Source organism: Vitis riparia, chromosome 13, assembly GCF_004353265.1.
Source record: "Vitis riparia cultivar Riparia Gloire de Montpellier isolate 1030 chromosome 13, EGFV_Vit.rip_1.0, whole genome shotgun sequence".
Taxonomy (NCBI): domain Eukaryota; kingdom Viridiplantae; phylum Streptophyta; class Magnoliopsida; order Vitales; family Vitaceae; genus Vitis; species Vitis riparia.
The window spans coordinates 14,767,792-14,787,191 of NC_048443.1; the positions used below are offsets into that span (position 1 = coordinate 14,767,792).

The window sequence follows — 19,400 nt, forward strand, 5'->3', positions numbered from 1 at the left end:
AGAGATCTCTGTATTTTTCCCCTAGAGGAAAATTTCACTCAATGTAAAATATACAAAAAAGTCCACACACGAGAGATGATTTCCACCCTCTTATAGTCTTTACAAAGCAAAGCCTGTGATTGGCTAATTACAGGGATAAGAAAGGAATTTACATCAAAAAATACAAAAGAAAAGATCTCATGTGGAGTCGTTAGAACAGAGGAGATTTCACACCAAAGTCGCATGAACAATACAAGGTGCGAAATTCGCATCGCATGGGCTGGTGCGAAATTCGCACTTGCATGAACAGTACAAAGTGCGAATTTGCCATTTTGAGCTCCTTATACGAATGGCAATATACCACTATAGGTACTTGATTTGTCAGCAATTCCGAGCCGGTTCTGAATATGGGATTCTTGAAAGGTGATTTTGCACGATGAACAAAATAGAGCCTCCCAAAGTGACAGTGCATGGCTACAAAAATTGCTTCTTTCCTCGTTTTTCCTCTTTGCTTCTCTCATTTACTTGGCTGTCTTAATGATCCAAAAAGCTGTCAAAACACTAAAACTAGCCACAAATATGATTAGAAGTCATTGCTAGGTCCTTAACATGCTAATTGGAATAAAAATGGAGAACTACTACACAAAAATGCTTAAAACATAATGAATTAAAGGCGCAAAATAGCACTTTTTGGGTAGTAATCAGGAGTCCAAAAGGAGAATAAAATCAAACAGAATGAGCAACCACAACCCGAAGCCTTAGGCGCATGGAGATGAAGTTGAACCAACCCTGAGGTGCGCTGTGCAGACAGAAGACGCTCCCAATCTAAAAACCCTAGTTTCATATTGAAACCCTAGCTCAAATGCGTCCCAAAATCCACTCCAAGCCTTCAATTAGTCCAAAATCCAACCCCAAAATGGCTTTTGGAAACAAGTATGTGAAGGGTTTTCAAGGGGTAAAGGAGAACAATTGAAAAATGAAGTGTTGAGGGCTTTTTAAATTCCCAGCCTCGACGAACCGGTCGACTGGTTCCTCAATCGGTCGATCGCTTGGTCAACGATCAACGATTATGGTCAACGGTCAATTTTCCAATTTTTTTGCATTTTCTTGTCTCGTGATCCTCCCCCTGCCCTTTTCAGTTGAAATCCCCAATTTTTTATGTCCAATGCCACGGGAATTTTGATTTTTGGTCAAAATTTGACCTTTTTCCTAGGATTATTTATATATGATGCATATGATATGAATTTCACGTAATCATAAGGTATATTCAATTAAGAATTCATCAAGCAATCATTTGATAATAAAGAAATCACCCTAGTTGTCTTCTAATATCAACAAATTGCTCTTCACTTAGGGGTTTTGTAAAAATATCGGCAAGTTGATCTTTTGTGCTTACAAATTCAAGTGTAATGTCACTCTTTTGTGCATGGTCTCTAAGAAAATGGTGTCTTATCTCTATATGCTTAGTCCTAGAGTGTTGTACCAGATTTTTGAAATGTTTATGGCACTAGTGTTATCACATTTTATAGAACATGCTCAAAAATCAAATTGAAACCACTAAGTGTTTGTTTCATCCAAAGGATTTGTGCACAACATAAACCGGCTACTATGTATTCGGCTTCCGCTGTAGACAAAGCTACCGAATTTTCTTCCTACTATGCCATGAAACAAGTGAGTGTCCTAGCAAATGACAAGTGCCACTAGTGCTTTTCCTCTCAACTTTACAACCGGCAAAGTCGGCATCCGAGTATCCAATTATTCAAAGTTATCACCTTAGGATACCATAGGCCATGTCCATAGTCCCTTTTAAATATCTAAGAATTCGTTTTACAACACTTAAATGAGATTCTTTAGGACAAGATTGAAATCTAGCACACAAGCATACACTATACATGATGTCGGGTCTACTAGCGGTCAAATATAGCAAAGAACCTATCATGCCTCTATACATAGTTGAGTTGACGGGCTTACCTTTCTCATCCATGTCAAGCTTGATGGATGAACTCATTGGAGTCTTCATTGTTTTGGTTTCTCCATATTGAACCTTTTGAAGAGATCTCTTATATACTTTGCTTGATTGATGAAGGTTCCTTCCTTTAGTTGCTTGATTTGAAGTCCAAGGAAGAAGTTAAGTTCTCCCATCATGCTCATTTCGAACTCACTATGCATGCATTTAGAGAATTCTTCACAAAGAGAGACATTAGTAGCTCCAAAAATGATATCATCAACGTATATTTGCACTAAGAGCATGTCATTTTCTTTGGTTTTTATGAAAAGAGTTGTGTCAATTTTTCCCATTTTAAACCCCTTTTTCAAAAGAAATTTACTCAATCTTTCATACCATACTCTAGGTGCTTGTTTCAAACCATAAAGTGCCTTTTTAAGTTTAAAAACATGATTAGAAAAGTTAAAACTTTGAAAACCGGGTGGTTGTTTAACATATACCTCTTTATTTATAAAGCCATTTAAAAAAGTACTTTTCACATCCATTTGATATAAAACAAAGTCTTTAAAACATGCAAAGGCAAGTAGCATCCTAATGGATTCCAATCTAGCTACGGGAGCAAAGGTTTCTTCATAATTTATTCCTTCTTCTTGATTAAAACCTTGGGCTACCAATCTTGCTTTATTCCTTATAATTATGCATTTTCATCCATTTTGTTTCTGAAGACCCATCTAGTTCCAATAACACTTTGATTTTGAGGTCTTGGCACTAATTCCCATACTTCACTTCTTTCAAATTGGTTTAACTCTTCTTGCATGGCAATCATCCAATTTTCATCAACTAGACATCTTTTATATTTTTAGGTTCAATTTGAGAGATAAAAGCAAGATTATTGCAAATATTTCTAAGAGATGATCTATTTCTTACTCCACTAGATGGATTACTATAATTTGATCTTGTGGGTGGTTGATGACAAACTTCAATTTTTAGGGAGGTTTGGCTTGATTCACCTTGCACTTGTTGAGGAGGAGAGGTAGTGACAAAGGTGATTCTTCTTTCTTGGATCTTCTACAACTTCTTCTTGTTGCCTTCTATCTTCAATTTGTAACTTTCCCATGGAGGTTTCCAAGCCTAAATCATCATCAAAGTTCTCTCTTTCTTGGAGAGAATTGTTAGATTCATAAAAAATAACATGGATGGACTCCTCAACAACCATGGTTTTTTGTTAAAAACTCTAAAGGCTTTACTTGAAGTTGAGTAACCAAGAAAAATTCCAACATCCGATTTTGCATCAAATTTTCCAAGATTGTCTTTGGTGTTTAATATAAAGCATTTGCATCCAAAGACTTTGAAATAGCTAATGTTGGGTTTCTTGTTTTTCCAAAGCTCATAGGGAGTTTCTTAAGAATAGGCCTTAATAAAATTCTATTTAAAACATAACAAGAAGTGTTAACTGCTTCGGCCCAAAAGTATTTTGGTAAATTGTTTCATTTAGCATGGTTCTAGCCATTTCTTAAGAGTTCTATTTTTCCTTTCAACTACCCCATTTTGTTGAGGAGTTCTAGGAGCTGAAAAATTGTGGTTAATACCATGCTCATTGCAATAGTCTTCAAAATCAATATTTTCAAATTCTCTCCCATGATCACTTCTTATACAAGTAATTGTAAAACCTTTTTCATTTTGACCTTATTGCAAAACTTTGAAACTCATAAAAGGCTTCATCTTTTAACTTAAAAATAAGACCCAAGTGTTCTAGAAAAGTCATCCACAATAACAAAAGCATAAGATTTTCCTCCAAGGTTGGTTCCTAAAGGACCAAATAAATCCATATGCAACAATTCAAGAGGCCTAGTTGTTGAAATGAAATTTTTGTTTTTAAAAAGTTTTTGATTTGCTTTCCCATTTGACAAGCTTCACAAACTTTGTCTTTTGAAAATTTATTTTGGGAAGGCCTCTAACAAGTTCATCTTTGTTGAGTTGGGAAATGAGGTCGATGTAGCATGTCCCAACCTCCTATCCACAACCAACTTTGATCATACATGCTTGAAAATATCTATCATGGCCATCATATTTTGAAATATTTATTACGTAAACATTATCACATCTATGCCCATGAAGATGGTTTTATCATTTTGAATATCTTTGATGATGCAATGAGATCTTCAAAAATCACTTTAAAACCTTGTCACAAAGTTGACTTATGCTCAAAAGATTATGTTTTAAACCATCCACTAATAAAACATTTCAATAAGAGAGGATGTGTCATTACCAATGTTGCCTTGATCAATGATCCTTCCTTTTGAATTGTCTCCAAAGGTAACGTATCCTCCCTTTTCTTTGTAAGGAAAGCAAACTTGGATTCATTCCCGGTCATGTGTCTTGAGCATCCACTATCCAAGAACCACTTATCCTTCTTTGATCCCTACAAAATAAAATTTAAGTTGATTTAGTACCCATATCTTTTTGGGTCCTTGAGGGTTAGTGACCTTGGATTTCTCAACCCAAACCTTTTTAGCTTTAGCATTTGAATTCTTTGAGAACCATTTCTTAAGGACATGTACTACTAATGTGCCCTCCTCTTCCACAAAAGTTGCAAGTGGTGGAAGAATTGCACTTGCGGATTCTTTTACAAAGTAGTTTTTAAAATACTTTTGATTTTTTGATGATTTGAATCCTAGCCCTTGTTTGTCAAAGACACATTTTTGGCTAGCTAAGATCATTTCAAAAGATTTTTGTCCACAAGAGAAAATTGAAAGAAAGGAGGTTAACCATTCATTTTTCTTTTTCAAAATCTCATTTCACTCCTCAAAATCTCATTTTCTTTTTCAAGATGAGTTTTAGATATTTCAACAATTGAAAATTTTTCTTTCACTCTTCAATTCCTTTTCAAGTTCTTGAATTTTCTTTTTAAGAGAATTATTTTTCAAACTAAGTTTTTCAAAATCCTCATATAATTCTTCAAAAACATCATGCATATCTTCATCACTAAAGTTAGAGTTTACCTCATCAAGATCATCTATTGCCATGAAGCACATGTTTGCCACTTCCTTCTCATTTTCTTATTCGGAGGATTTTCACTTTCACTCCAAGTGGTCATCATTGCCTTCTTCATTCTTCTCTTGGCTTCACTCTTGTAGAGAGGACAATCATATTTAATGTGTCCGGTTTTTTGCACTTGAAGCATGTCAAATCTCTTTTCTCTTCCCATTTCTCCTTGTCACCATGGGATGAAGATTCTTTTTAGAAGGATCCCTTCTAGAGGTGAATTCCTTCTCTAAACCTTTCACCTTCATGTATTTGTTGAGCTTTCTTGTGATGAGGGCTAAATCATCATCTTCATCACTTGGTTTTCTTCTTCAACATCTTCTTCTTCCTTGGTTGTAGCTTTGAGAGCTATGTCTTCTTCTTTTTGTCTTCACCCTCTCGTAGCTTCTTTGTCAAATTGATCTCATATGTCGTTAAAGACCCTATGAGCTCTTCCATAGGTAGCTTAGTCAAGTCTTTGCTTATTGAATTGCGGTGACCTTGGTATGCCACTTTGATGGGAGAGACCTCAATATCTTCATCACCTTCTCGGATTCCTTGTAGGTTTTTCCCAAAGCTTCAAGACCATTGACAGTGTGGTGAACCTAGTAATCATCTCAACAATAGTTCAGTTTCTTTCATTGAAAACAATTCATAGTTATGAACAAGTAAATTGATTTTTGACTCTTTCACTTGATTAGTTCCTTCATGAGTTATTTCAAGCAACCTCAAAATTTCTTTAGCCGATTTGCATTGACATATTCTATTATATTCATTTCTATCCATAGCACATTGCAAAGTAAAAACAGCTTTACATTTAATTGAAAGTTTCTTCTATCAAGCTCATTCCATTCTTGCTTGGGTTTTGGAAACAAAACTCATCAACTAGTTTAGTGGGAAAAGTTGGGCCATCTTCAATGACATCCCATACATCTAAATCAGTAGATTGCAAATACCAAGTCATTCTAGTTTTCCAATAGGAATAGTCGGTTCCCGTAAAGAATGGAACTCTATGTTTTGAAAAAATTTCAGCTTGGGATGAGCTTGATGGAATAGCCATTTCCTCTTAGACGATTAAGTCTTTAAAAAACAAGAGGTCTAGCTTTGATACCAATTGAGAAAACAAAGGCTATGCTTAGTTAAGAAAAACACCCGAAAGGGGGGGGGGGGTGAATTGGGTTTTTAAAATCTTTTCAATCACAACAAATTCAAACACAATATAAGCAAAGTAAAGAAATAGAGTTTAGAGAATTCAAACTCGGGTTTATAGTGGTTCGGCACTTCCTTGCTACGTCTACTCTCCTCAACCTCCTAACCGAGTGAGGGTTCCACTAACTTGAAGCTTCAACCAAGCTTCCAATCTTCTTTCACTTGGATTCTGGCTCTAACGGGCTCTTACACAACCTCTTCAAGATTCAAACCTCTTGAAGGCTTTAACACTCAGATTTTTACAAGATATAATCCCTCAACCAAGCTTAAGGATAGCTCAAATACAAGACAAAGCTAGGATGACACACAAGAGTGCACTAAAGGATATGCAAGTGGTGATTTAATGCACTATGAAAGAAATGAGAGCTTTTTTATCAAGAACAGGTAGGTAGGCTATTGAATGCAAGTGTTCTCTTCTCAATAAATGAAGTGGAGCTCTCTATTTATAGGTTTCTAAGCTCGGGAGTCAAAAATAGCAAAAGGCAACCTCTTCCAGTTGAGCTAGGGGTCGACCAGTTCACTAGTCATTAGAGCATTTAATGCATGATAGGTTACCGTTGCCTCACCTAGACCTCGACCGGTAAGAGAATCTCCTCGACCGGGAAGAGAAGGCCACTGGGAGAGAGAGAAGGTTTTGGTGCATCCTCGATCGATTCTCGACCAGATGAGCATAACGGTCGACCAGTTCCTCAACCGGTTGAGCCGGTTGGCCATAGCCTCGACCGGTTGAGCCTTTTTGGCCCCGCAAACCTATTTTTTTATTCCTTTCTTTTCTAACACTTAGGCAAGGTCTTTAGGTAAATTATTAAGCCAATTATAAAACATTTTGCCTAAGGTACATTAGTTAAAAACTCGGGTTTTAATGAAATCGAAGTTTTAAATAATAAACCGAGTTTTCTAAGTGCATGAAACGTATGAAAATCCTAAGTGCACTTATGCATTCATCTTACATTAGTTTCCTATGATCACAAGTCTTCCAAGCATCTCAATCTTGTATCCATTTGGTCCTTTGATGAATTTTCGAGTTTATACCTGAGATTCTTAATCATTAAACCAATTAGTCACTTAACCATGGTTTGTTATCATCAAAGCCCGCTTAGGAGAACCCTTGGGCTAACATAGGTTTAGTCTAATTTCTAACCGTACGCATTAGTACACTCACCACAGGAATCCCATCCCGATGACTAAGATCGGTTATCTCTCAAATTAAGAGGTGGTACGCTACAACCTCAAATGGATTGTCTAAGTCCACGAACCGACTATGAACAAATCATTTTTTTGGAAAAAACTTATAATTTAGATCTTTTTTGCAACTCCTAATGCACCTTAGTCATGTACAATACAAGAGATGTTAGGTCAAAACACTCATAAAGTATAATGCATGGAATAAGGATAGAGAACAGTGAAATTAGAATATCATTAAATTAATAGCGAATTCCAAATATGTTACATCATGTTATGCTTTTAAAGGTTCTATGCTAATATACCCTTTAATTTGTATTGATTATAAGACTCCTAAAGGTTCAAATTATTTATTAAGAGAGATAAACTCTACAATTAAAAGAAAATATCTAAAAACAAGCGAATACATTAGGGATCCTTTGATTAGAAGAAGTAGGAACTTTGGTAATAGTTTTAATTATGTATTTATTCATTCCACTTAATGAAAGGCAAAGTATCTCCTTAAAAAAAAATTAAATTTGTGTGGATTATGCAAAAATTTAAAGACCTCATCTTTTAAGTTCTTCTAAAAAGAAACCATGCTAGAAAATTATGCCAAAAGATTCCCTTATTGACATTGAAGAAGGCTAAAAAAGTTGATAACTAGTGATAAATTCATTCCTTTTAGAAAACAAAATTCCATTTCTATTTATTGTATGATGTGGCATGATTATATGGCCAAATTTCTATGAAATTTTTAAAATTATCATAAATTCTATGCTAAAAGATATTTTGTGTTTGTGTATGTATGTTCAGATGATTGAATTTCTTTCCATTAATCTTACAACAATTTAGGGACGGTTTCATGAAGGTTGATACTTTTATAGCCTTTAGCCTCATATCAACAAGAAAACCTTTTAGTATAATTTTGCTTAAAAAAGAACTTTAGAGAGTCAGATATCTCTAATTTTGTAGTATTTTACCACATAATTAAATATTTCATAGAATTCAAAATTTTAAATATATATAGGCAAAAATAGACTCAAGCTTGTTTGGTTTTGTGCTTGAAGGTTTATTAGACTTTTTTTTTTAAAAAAAAATTATAACATTTGAAGTTCAAATGATACTTTTGTGCCAATTTCTATTTGAATTTCAAAGAAATTTATATCTAATCAAGTTTCAAATAAAAAGAAAATAAAGTTCACCTCAGTTTGATCTTAGATATATGAGTTACCAACAAATTTAAAAGTGAAATACAAGATGGGCCACATATTTCTAGTGGTGTACGTTAATTAGTGATAATTTGCTAGTACTTATTAATCATTCTCAATAAAGAACTATCATCTATGCAATTTTGAAAACAACAAACTTCAACCAAGAAAAACAAAGAAACTTGAAATCAATTACCATAAATAAAAAAAAATGGTATCCATTGTGATGTAAAATAAGGGTTCTAGGTTACATTTTGAGATGCCCAAAAATCTTGATTGGTTATTTCACTTACCAGTTTTCTTGCCTCAAGTCATGAATGAATCTATAAATACAAGAACTATTTTTTTCCATAGCACAAAAGCCTTGACCTTGACCTTCGTTTTCACAAAGAAAACAAAAGAAAATTTCAAGAAAGATGACTCGTTTTTCAAAAAGAAAAATCGATTTTTTTTTTTTTTTTTTGGTTTTTAGGTTTTCAATGAGAGAAAATAAAATGTATTTTTTCTGACATTTTTGAGAGAAAGTGTTTTTATTTTATTTTATTTAATAAAGGCAATTTTTGGGTAGTTCTAGAACTCTAAAAAATTGCTCCCCCTTTTCTTATGTATTGGGTCGGGTTGGGTCAACCCACTTGGACACCCAAACCCAACTCCAACACTTTTTGATACCCGAAAAATATAGTAGAAGCTTAAAGCCCAAAGAATGTATACATTAGGGCACTCACCATGAGAAAACCATCACTATGACTAAGATAAGTCATCCCTCCAATTAGGAGGTAGTGCAGTACAATATCAAATGGATTACCTAGATCCATGAATCGATTGTGGACTACTTCATCACTTTGGAAGGAACCCATCATGCACCCAAGTCATGTACAATGCAAGTGATGTGAGTGTGTATGCTCAGATTACCAATCAACGCATATAGAATAAAGGGAAACCAAGAAACATGAATAAATCAATTTATAAATGAATTTCAATCTGCTACATCATGTCATTCTTTTTAAGGCCCAATCCCAACATATAGTTATCCTGCACGCTACACCTTGGAGTGGCTTGGGAGTAGAGTTGATTGCCTTAAGCCATCCATCCTCTTTGGATGCTTGGAACTATAGGTCTTTTGGTCTTTTCCATAGAGACGAAGTTATGTGTGACGTTAATGTCCACCCTAGCCTTGGTGGGCTTTTCATTTACTTGGGCATTTACATACATTAGCCCTTTGCTTTGACGTGTCTTAGGAACCGACATTGATCTGATATGAGCATTGCCCTCATTCTTTTTTTTTTTCTTTTCGATCATAGCATTAAGTACCTTCCTCTCGGGGTAGTCTCGTGCCCAATGTGGACCATAACATAAGAAGCAGTTGGTCCTAGGTATGAATTCCTTCTATATGTTTTTTCCATTTCCATCATTTCCACTAGAGGTCTTGCATGATCCTCTCTTAGTAGCACTATAGCCTTTTGACTGTTAGGATAAAGCCCTTAAAAGCATGACATGATGTAATAAATTTGGAATTCATTATTTATTTAATGATGTTCTAGTTTCACTTTTATTTAACCTTATTCCATGTATTATACTTTATAAGCATTCTTGCCTACATCTTTTGCATTTTACGTGACTTATGTGCATTAGGAGTTGCATAGAAGATCTAAGTCATGGGTTCTTTGCAAATAGATGACTTGTTCACAATCGGTTCATGAGTCTAGGCGGTTATTAGAGGTTGTAGTACACCACCTCCTAATTGGAGGGATGGTAGGTCTTGGCTATCAGGATGAGTGTCCAATTATAAGTGCACTAGTATGTATGGTTACACATTGGATAGGACCTACGGTGAGTCATGACTTAAGGCTATCAAGTAGTCATGACCTCACCAAGCTGTTTCATTGTGTGGTCTCTCAACCTTGAGAGAATATTGAGTTTGTGCTAAAGTTAGCAATGACTTTGACCTACAGGTGAAATCGTAAGCTGGTCATAGATTCCTTATGGATTGGATCACTATTGATGGAAGCCTATAACAATAGGTATTTTCAATAGAGGTACCATGATATCTCTTGGGATTGAGACAATGTGTCCCCTTGGGTGATCCTAAGGAGGTGTGTTCATGGAAACTATGGCCATAGTAGTTCCTTAAGTGGAACTTGACATAGGTTCTTTAAGAGCTAAGATATGTTAATTTAACACACAATAAGATGATCTATAACTCAAGGATGGTAGAAGTAGTATTGAAAGGTTGATAGTTTTCACCTTGTTAGACTACGAACACCAATTCATGGGGAGACTAAACACAATGGATAACAGGTATGGACTTGAGCACTTGGTGTCTCATTGTTATTTACATATGATACTGGAGTTCAGTTGATTATCTGCAGTGGGATGTTGAATCAACTTTAGAATTGGATTATGAGGGAACCAGTATTCCTATAAGTCCGAATGGTCCTTGCTCTAAGCTTATATACCTTGTTGGCATGGGTTATGAGGGTCAGATTGGCTCTAAGTTCAATTTTGTGCATAAGGGCATTTTGGTAATTACATAAGGTTGTATAGGGGTAAGTGAACAACATCTTTAGATTGTGATAATTGATTAATTAGTAGGCCCTATTGGGTTAATTAATCAATTAAAACCCATTTTGAGCTAGATTAAGTGATCCAAGCCCATATGGTCTCAACTCACTTAAGCCCACTTAGAAACCCTATAAATACCCCCTAGGAGTTAGGGTTTCCATAGCTTTTTGTCTTCCACCATCCAGAGAGATACAGAGTCATAGCCTTCACCCTCTTTTCTTCCCCACTGGAAGTGTGCCAATATCAAGGTTCAAGTCATCGGGTGGAAGATTTTGGGTTTACAAGACTTGTACAATTTTGTTTTTTTATCTTCACCACATGGATTTGATTCGGGAACATCCGAATATGAGGTATGGTTTTCATTAGCACTTTCTGAATCCCTTTAATGTTTAACAATGCTATTTTTTTGTTGTGTATAGGATTTAGAAAAGGCATAGGATAGTTATGCATGTTCCTAACTTAATCCGAGCTTGGGAAATGGAAAGATCCGAGTTTTTCCCATTTTCACCCCTTGTTCCCTCCACCTTTGCCATGGTTCCCCTTAGATGGCGGTTTTGGCTTGGAGAAGTCTTCCTTCTTGTTTTGCACTAAGGACTCAACTATTGTTATGGCCATGGCAAGTTCTTGAACACCATGACGTCTTAGCTCTACATGACCCAACTTTGTAGGTTATCCATGAAGTTGAATAGTACCTCTTCCTCTGTCATGTTAGTGATCCTAAGCATAAGTGTAAAGAACTCCTTAACACACTCATAGTTCGAGCTTGTGTGCTTAAGATGCTTCATGTTTTTCCCTACCAACTAAGTCACATCCTTCGGATAAAACTACCTTTTGATCTCTCTTGAAGGCATCCTATGTATCTATGGTGCACATGCTTTTCTCTATGTCAGCTAACCTTTGACACCATCATAGAGTAGCAAAATAAGGTAAAGGGTTGTAGTGCATACCTTAGTGGCCTCATTTTTCAGTACTATAGCCTTAAAACATCTCTCCATGTGCATAAGAAGTTACCTAGCTTTTTAGCATCTCATTTACCATTGAAGACATATGGTTTTGGCACCTCCACCCTTGGTGCCTCATGAGCGGCCATAACTCATGCTAACACCACAATCTTAAAGATGATCAACTCTTGTCATATCTCTGGGTCCCAAGTCTGCATACATGTTACCAAGGCCTCCACCATTGACTTTAGGCTAGTAAGCATGCTTATGACCTTGTCTCAGAAGGACATGAACTCCTTGTGCGACACTATTTGAACATATGAGACTAGTAATCCCTCTTGAAGATCTTAGATTTGTCTTCTTAGATTATCCATGAACTTCTCAATGCTTTGCTCTATCAAGTCCATCCTCTCTTGAGCATTTGCTATGGCTAGCCCCACCTTGGCTAGCCTTGTCTCCATGTTGGCAATGCTACGAGTTTGCCTCCATCATAGGATTTTTCCTTCCTAACCCCACCACATATGGTAGGGCCAATCTCCCTCTTACGAGTTTGCTCTCTAATCATCTTTTTAGTGTTGGAGTTTGACATACTTCCTTAGTTGTAAAGCCCACTTCACAATCATGCTTTGATACCACTTATCATGAACTTGGGTCTTTCCTAAGTTTGCATGTAACACTTAGACAACTCAAGCCACTTGATGTTGCTAAGTCGAACTTACCCACGTATTTAGCTTGCTAGAGGCTAAGCAATGCACACAACTTAGAAGCTAGGATGCAATAAAGATAGTACTTGAAAGAAAGGAAACTTGTATTGCACTAAAACTCTTTACAATGCTTGAAAGCTCCAAGTGCTTGGTGCCTTGGCCAAATGAGGTTATCCTCTATTTATAGACACCTATAGAAATCCTTGAAACCCTTAAAGGGTCCTTACTTCTCTAGAACTCTCTAGAATTGCCTACAATTTCTATGTACAAGAGACATCTAGAACTCTCTAGAAATCTCCATATTTTTCCCTTGTCTTCCACCTTTTTTAGTGGATGTCTTTAGACTTGGCTAGAATCTTCCACACTCCCCCACTAGTCGATCGTTCTAGGTAGTTTCAGAAATTTCCTACTCCTCTATATAGGCTCGAGGGTCATTTTAATCAGATTGTGACAATATGGAAACACATTTGTCCCAAATTTTTAAAAGGAGAAATTATGTGAACATATACTCTCTATAAAATATGGATGAATTCAAAACCTAAAAAAGTTACTTTCATGGGGAGTGCATTTTGGGGAAAATAATTTCATTTAATGCATTAAAATAGTAACTTTATGCATGTTTCCAAGATTGCCCTCCAACCAGTTGAAGGTGGGTTGCCATCTATACAATGTAAGCTGACAAGTATACTTGATTGGACCCACATAGGCAGCTATCACATCACCTATTACCACTTCAACCTCTACATCAAACATGCCAATAAAGACAGTGACATTATTTTTACCTAAAAGTAACAATATTAGTAACTAAAAGTACCACTTTAGATAGAAGGATGTATTAGCCTATTTATCACTCATACTATTTCAACCTCTATATCAAATATTGTATTGGAGGTAATAACATTGTTTTTACCTAAAAGTAACAATGTTAGTAACTAAAAGTACCATTATAGATAGCATAATGTATTAGTCTATTTAGTTTTTTATTGTCATTGTTATGCCTTTGACAATGATTATTATATAATATGCCAAAAAATAAAATAAAATTACACATAACGTACTTTTTAAAAACATTATTTATAAAAAAATAAAAACAATTTTAATGGTTTAAATATTTAATTAAACAAAAATGTGCTTTTTTTTTTACATATTTAATAAAAATTTAGTTTTTATTTTTTTTCTTTTTAAATATCAATGTATTATGATGAGAATTGTTAATTTATATTGAAAATTTTAATGCAAAACATTTTTAAAATTTTAATTTTACCTACCTTCAAATATTACTTTTAAAATTAAATACTCTTAAAGAATGATCATTACTAATTTTTTGTTGAATGAAATTAAAGGTAAGTTAATATTTTTTTTATATTATTTTTCTATTTTATTTTTAAGAAAAAAAAAATTAGTTTCAACACATGTGGATAGTATTTTTTATTTTTTTTAAAATTTAGGTTTAATATTCTATAAAAATATAAAAATATAAAATACAAAAATAAGATCCATAATATGAGAATTATAAATATAAAAATATTATGAATAGGAGACAAAATAAAATATTATATATATATATATATATATATATATATATATATATATATATATATATATATATATATTTGAAATTAATATTATTTAAAATATTAGTATTTGTTTATTTATTTATTAGATTATTACTTATTATTAGTGAGTATATTTTATATTAAAAATAATTTATTTTAATGTATTAATTACACATGATGTTAAAATAAGATTTAAATAAAGAAAAGGAAAAAAAATAATGACTAAATGAATTGTGTTTTTTAAAAATAAAGTTTGCTTTTTTTTTTTTTTTTTTTTTTTTTTTTTAAGTAAGTAGATTTTCAAAAATAGGGAAAAAAATGAGAATTATTTTACAAAATTAATTAAAATCAAAGAATTAAAAAAGAATAAAACTTAATTCATTTTATTGTAATAAAAAACATAATATAATTTGGTAAGAAGGTGGGCATGGGGGTGGCTCAAAGTGGGGGAGGGAAAAAAGAAAAAAGAAAAAAGAAAAAAGGAAAAAAGAAAGGTGGGGGAAAACTAAGGAAAAAGAAATATATATAAAAAATAAAAATAAAAAGTGGGGAAACCCACGTTCAACTGATTGAAGGGTAATTTTGGAAACATGCATAAAATTATTATTTTAGTATATGAAATAAGAATTATCTTCAACATACACTCTTTATAAAAGTAACTTTTTTGAATTCTAAATTCATTACATATTTACATAATTCCCCTTTTTTAAAATTATAATAAATTCTATGCTAAAAGAGATTTTGGGCATACACGTTTTTTCAAATGATGGAATTTCTTTCCATTAATCTAATGACATCTCAGTGGCAATTGCATGAAGTATGATACTTTTATAGCCTCATATCAACGAGAAAACCTTTTAAGAATATTACAAAGAACCTTAGAATCTCTAATTCTTCCGAGATTGAAGTATTTTTTTCATATAATAAAATATTTGATATAAGCAAAAGAAAAAGAAAAAGAAAAAAGAAAAAACCGATGCAAAAATAGACTTAAGCCTGATTGAGACAATGTTCGAATTTATTTGAAATTTGTAGTTTCAAATGATACTTTTGAAGCCCAAAGAATACGGTAGGAAGCTTGAAATGAACACCCACAAATTTGGCATCTCGATAAAGCCCAGAGAAAACGTCACAATGCGAGCTTATTTCTAAGTTTTATGTAAGAGTCGGCTTTAGCCCCATTTGCTTCCTTGTCTTCCCCACAAACAAGTCCCTGGATTTGATCATACCAGGAATGCAACCACAAATTGTTGCAAAGGGTAATTGTGCCACTGCATCTCTCCTCCCAAGCGAGACAATAGCTATTGCTGAACCAGGCTTGTAAGTGGCCAACTTGGTCTCCTTCTCTCCGGACATCAACATCTTTATGTTCTTGGCAGCCACCACAGCATGCCTTTGCGCCAAATACCCCTGTTGGATTTCCTGAATGATAAATAAGTTCTCATCAAACAGTACAACATACCTTATTCAGCATCTGGGAAATGGGAAATCATACATATTGAATAGGATGTGAGCTCAATAATAATTGCCTGACCTGACCACTCAATCATTGTACTAAAAACTTGTCATTTCCCCCTGCATTCACCTGATTGAAAAGGATTCAATAATAATGGCTGTCTGTTAACCTATTTTTACAAGGGGACACAGATTCAGGGATAGATTCCATGGTATCAACATAAGCTTCTCCCCGGTGGTCTAAGCTCTTGTTTTACTAGAGCTTAAAGGCACTTTTCTGAAGTGAGAAATCAGACCAGTCGATCAGCTTTGAGAAAGGGTTCACTTGCTCAGACATCCATAAAAGAAAATCAAGAATTGCTTACATTCCCACAATGCCCAGAAAACCTAAAGCAACTAGATAGGTGCAATCATAGGTGGAGACAAACTGAACTTAAGCATTCTAGGGAACAATTAGAATTATGGTTTGTCATATCTAATTTTCTTTGCCAAATAGGCCTCCTTCGCAACTCAGACTCAGTAAGCTCAAAGTTAACTAAGGTGATGTTTTTTTTTTTTTTTCCTTAATTCTAAATAGAACTTAAAACTAAATAGTGCTTAATAGTGTTAAATATTAGGTTGTTTGTTTTTGTAATATTTTATTTCTATTAAGCATTAAAAGTAAAGAAAAACCAACATGTTACGTTTTCCATTTTGAAAAACCCAAATATTTTGATTTGTTTTATTCAGCCAAAAATTATAATAAGCAGTGAAAAAAGTAGTAGAAAAACAAATAACCTAAAGTCTGAAAACAAATTGTTTTCAGCAAAAAAATTAAAAAAACAACATCCTCCAAGACTAGCCAAGCATTGCCGCTTAAAAGGAGGGTGAATTTTATGAACATAAAATGGGACAGCATAAGAAGCTACCAGTAGCAGCATGCTTTCTTGCGAGCACTAGTTTGTGGCTTCTCTTCTTAACACAGTTGGATTTCATGAAAAAAATTTAACATTTTTTTCCCTGACATGACACAAACCAAATCCTAACCCTGTTCAGAAACCTCATCAAGTCAGAATTAAGCAATGCCACACATGGGAAAGCTCAGTTCAGGCCATTAGACAATCAATGATTTATATCCCCTCTGCTTCACATGAGCAAAATATAGCAGTTGTCCATACCCGTTGCCCAAGAATGGTTTGGTTTCATTTTGAGATAGAGTTATGGGAAAAAAGATAGATCACTGCAATCAAAAACAAGAAAAAAGAAAGTCTGCATAAACTTACAGGAATTGCAGTGATATCTCCTATGGCGAAAACATTTTTGAGGCCCCTGACCCTTAGGTTGTCATCAACCACCAACTTTCCATGGCCATCCAAGTTATCCTTAAGAATGGTGTCCTTAAGCCAAGATGAACCTATTGGTTTCCCTGTGCACACAAAGTGGCAATCTGCTCTGATAGTTTCTCCACCAGACGTTTGATAAGTACCATCAGATGCAGTGTTTATATCAACAGATTGATTTAAGAGCACCTCAACTTTCTTCGATGTTAACCAATCCAGCGCCTTCTTGGAAGCCTTAGCTCCAATAAACTCTAGCAACCTGGATCCCCTGTGCACCAATGTCACCTTCTTATCAGGAAAGTCAACAACAATTTCACCAGCAAGTTCCACACCAGTGGGCCCCCCTCCAACAATCAAAATGGAATTGGCAGATTTTATCTTTTCAGACTCTGTAGATATAAAGAGAATGAAGTTACACTTGATGCACAATTAGTATTCAAAAAGGGGGCCAATTAATTCAACTGGAGGACAGTGCACTTTAATGAATTTACAATCTTATACAATTTTGAAAGGGCTTAAAACACAGAGAAAGTATTACTTGAAGGCCTGAATGCAGCCTTTAGATGACTGAATTAAATTATCCAAGTTCTAGCCTTAAGTTTACAATTAAGGCTAGAATTTTAATGGTGAGTAATAGATGTGGTTTCAAATCACATTACCCAAGCTCTAGCCTTGCAGACCACATTCAGGAGGGCCAAAGAAGATGAGTGCAAGTGGCCAGGTTTGAGCTCAATTCATAAAGCATCTAACATTATAAATATTTACCAGCTTGGTACTGCTCGAGCCTCTCAGTTCTTGTTTTGGGAACATGATCCAAATGACCTGTGGCAATAACAAGATAATCATATGCAATCCATTGACCACTTGAAGTCAACACTTCGTTGTCTCTGATGTTAACTGCAGTAGATACAACAAGTTGCCCATTGGTAAGGTAATCACTGTGGTTAATCACCGTTCTCTCAGCAAATGATGGCTCCACCATCGCCCTCAAGCTTGCCCATGGGATCTCAAAGTACTCCTTCCTATTTCCATTTGTGTTTTTGAACAATCATACATAAACACACAAAAGAACTTACAAAATAAGTTTGGCATATGAATAGAATGAAGATTTTTACAAGACTATACAAAGAGATGTAGTCATGTGAACAAGTTTTTTCCAGAATTAGTTACATCTTTGTACCTGTGCAAAATCATGAACATTGTGTAAGGTGCCATTCACAGAAAATGTTGAATTTCGCAGGTTATGTAGAATTATGCAAGCAAACAACTTAAATGAATTGTTCTCCTTCATTACGGATCAGTATGGGAAACTGGCCCAAGTATCAAGCACTATCAAATAAAACCATTGTCAATGAAACAATCCTCACAACCTATATCAAAGTTAGGTTTGCAGGGGCCGGGTAAAAGAATCATAGTTGAGTGAAACGAACAAACAAGCATTCTTCCATTTTATGAGACAAACTAAAATTTTCAATTTTGGTCCATACCCATCCCATGATCGGTTATGTTATGAGTCCAGTTATTCATTGTTCCAAAACAAGAATACCATATCAACACAACTGGAATTGCTTCTTCCATAGACTCTAAGAATTTTGAGTTCCAAGAATTCTTTGCAGAAAAACCTAGCATTAGTCTTTAACATTTGAAGATAGTGAAGGAGAGAGAGAGGGAGACACATACGGATCAACGAGGAAAATATCGGCGCGGAACTGGAGAGACTTGGCGAGGAGAGAGCCGGCGATGCCACCGCCGAGGATCACCACCCTCTTAATGTCAGACGCCAGGGGCGGAAGCTCTTCCGTCGCCATTGATGCGGACCACCAATCAGCAATGGATCAAAGAATCCCAGAGGGGAGAGAAAGGAAAGGCACTTTCAGAGAAAGAAAGGCAGCCAACAAATTACGAGCGTGCTGTTTTAAGGGCGCGGACACCATATCCTGCCGCTTTCCATCACCTCCTCCACCTCCGCTCTTTGCGCTCTTATGTCCTGCCCGCCACCCAATTGTGCCTTTTTTTCACATTTGGGATTTTCCAATTTTAGAATCAATGTATTTTCCTTCCTCGTCCCTCTCCTTCTTTATTTTATTTTATTTTTTTTTTTGGGTCAATGTCCCTTTTTTTTATTGGGAAACTTGTATTTTAAAGGGGCATTTGAAAAATATATGGTTTTCGAAACCCAACTTTATGAAATATGAGAACCAACTTTTAATATGGAAAGTAATATAGTTTTCATGCACTTTGAGTTGGCTCCATTTTTTTGTGCCGAGATTGCCCTTCCGGGTCCCAGGTCAACAACATCCTCGAGTCCATGTCATCATCGAGTGAAATTGAACA

General features: G+C 34.9%; 1 protein-coding gene across 1 annotated transcript; it reads right to left on the reverse strand.

The window, feature by feature from the left end:
- Positions 1-15,256: 15,256 nt before the first annotated feature.
- Positions 15,257-19,025, reverse strand: LOC117927531 (ferroptosis suppressor protein 1-like). Its single transcript, XM_034847072.1, has 4 exons — positions 18,747-19,025; positions 17,832-18,088; positions 17,010-17,455; positions 15,257-15,714 (listed from the first exon to the last, which is right to left on the reverse strand). Exons 1-4 carry the CDS (start codon positions 18,872-18,874, stop codon positions 15,448-15,450), a joined length of 1,098 nt encoding a protein of 365 aa, XP_034702963.1. The 5' UTR covers positions 18,875-19,025; the 3' UTR covers positions 15,257-15,447.
- Between the last annotated feature and the right edge of the window lie 375 nt (positions 19,026-19,400).

Coding starts and splice junctions, on each gene's coding strand:
- LOC117927531 (XM_034847072.1), bottom strand. CDS start 18,874: ATGGCGACGGAAGAGCTTCCGCCCCTGGCGTCTGACATTAAGAGGGTG. Junction 18,089..18,746: donor GATATTTTCCTCGTTGATCC/GTATGTGTCTCC, acceptor AAATGGAAATAG/GAAGGAGTACTTTGAGATCC. Junction 15,715..17,009: donor GAGATATCACTGCAATTCCT/GTAAGTTTATGC, acceptor TTTATCATTCAG/GAAATCCAACAGGGGTATTT.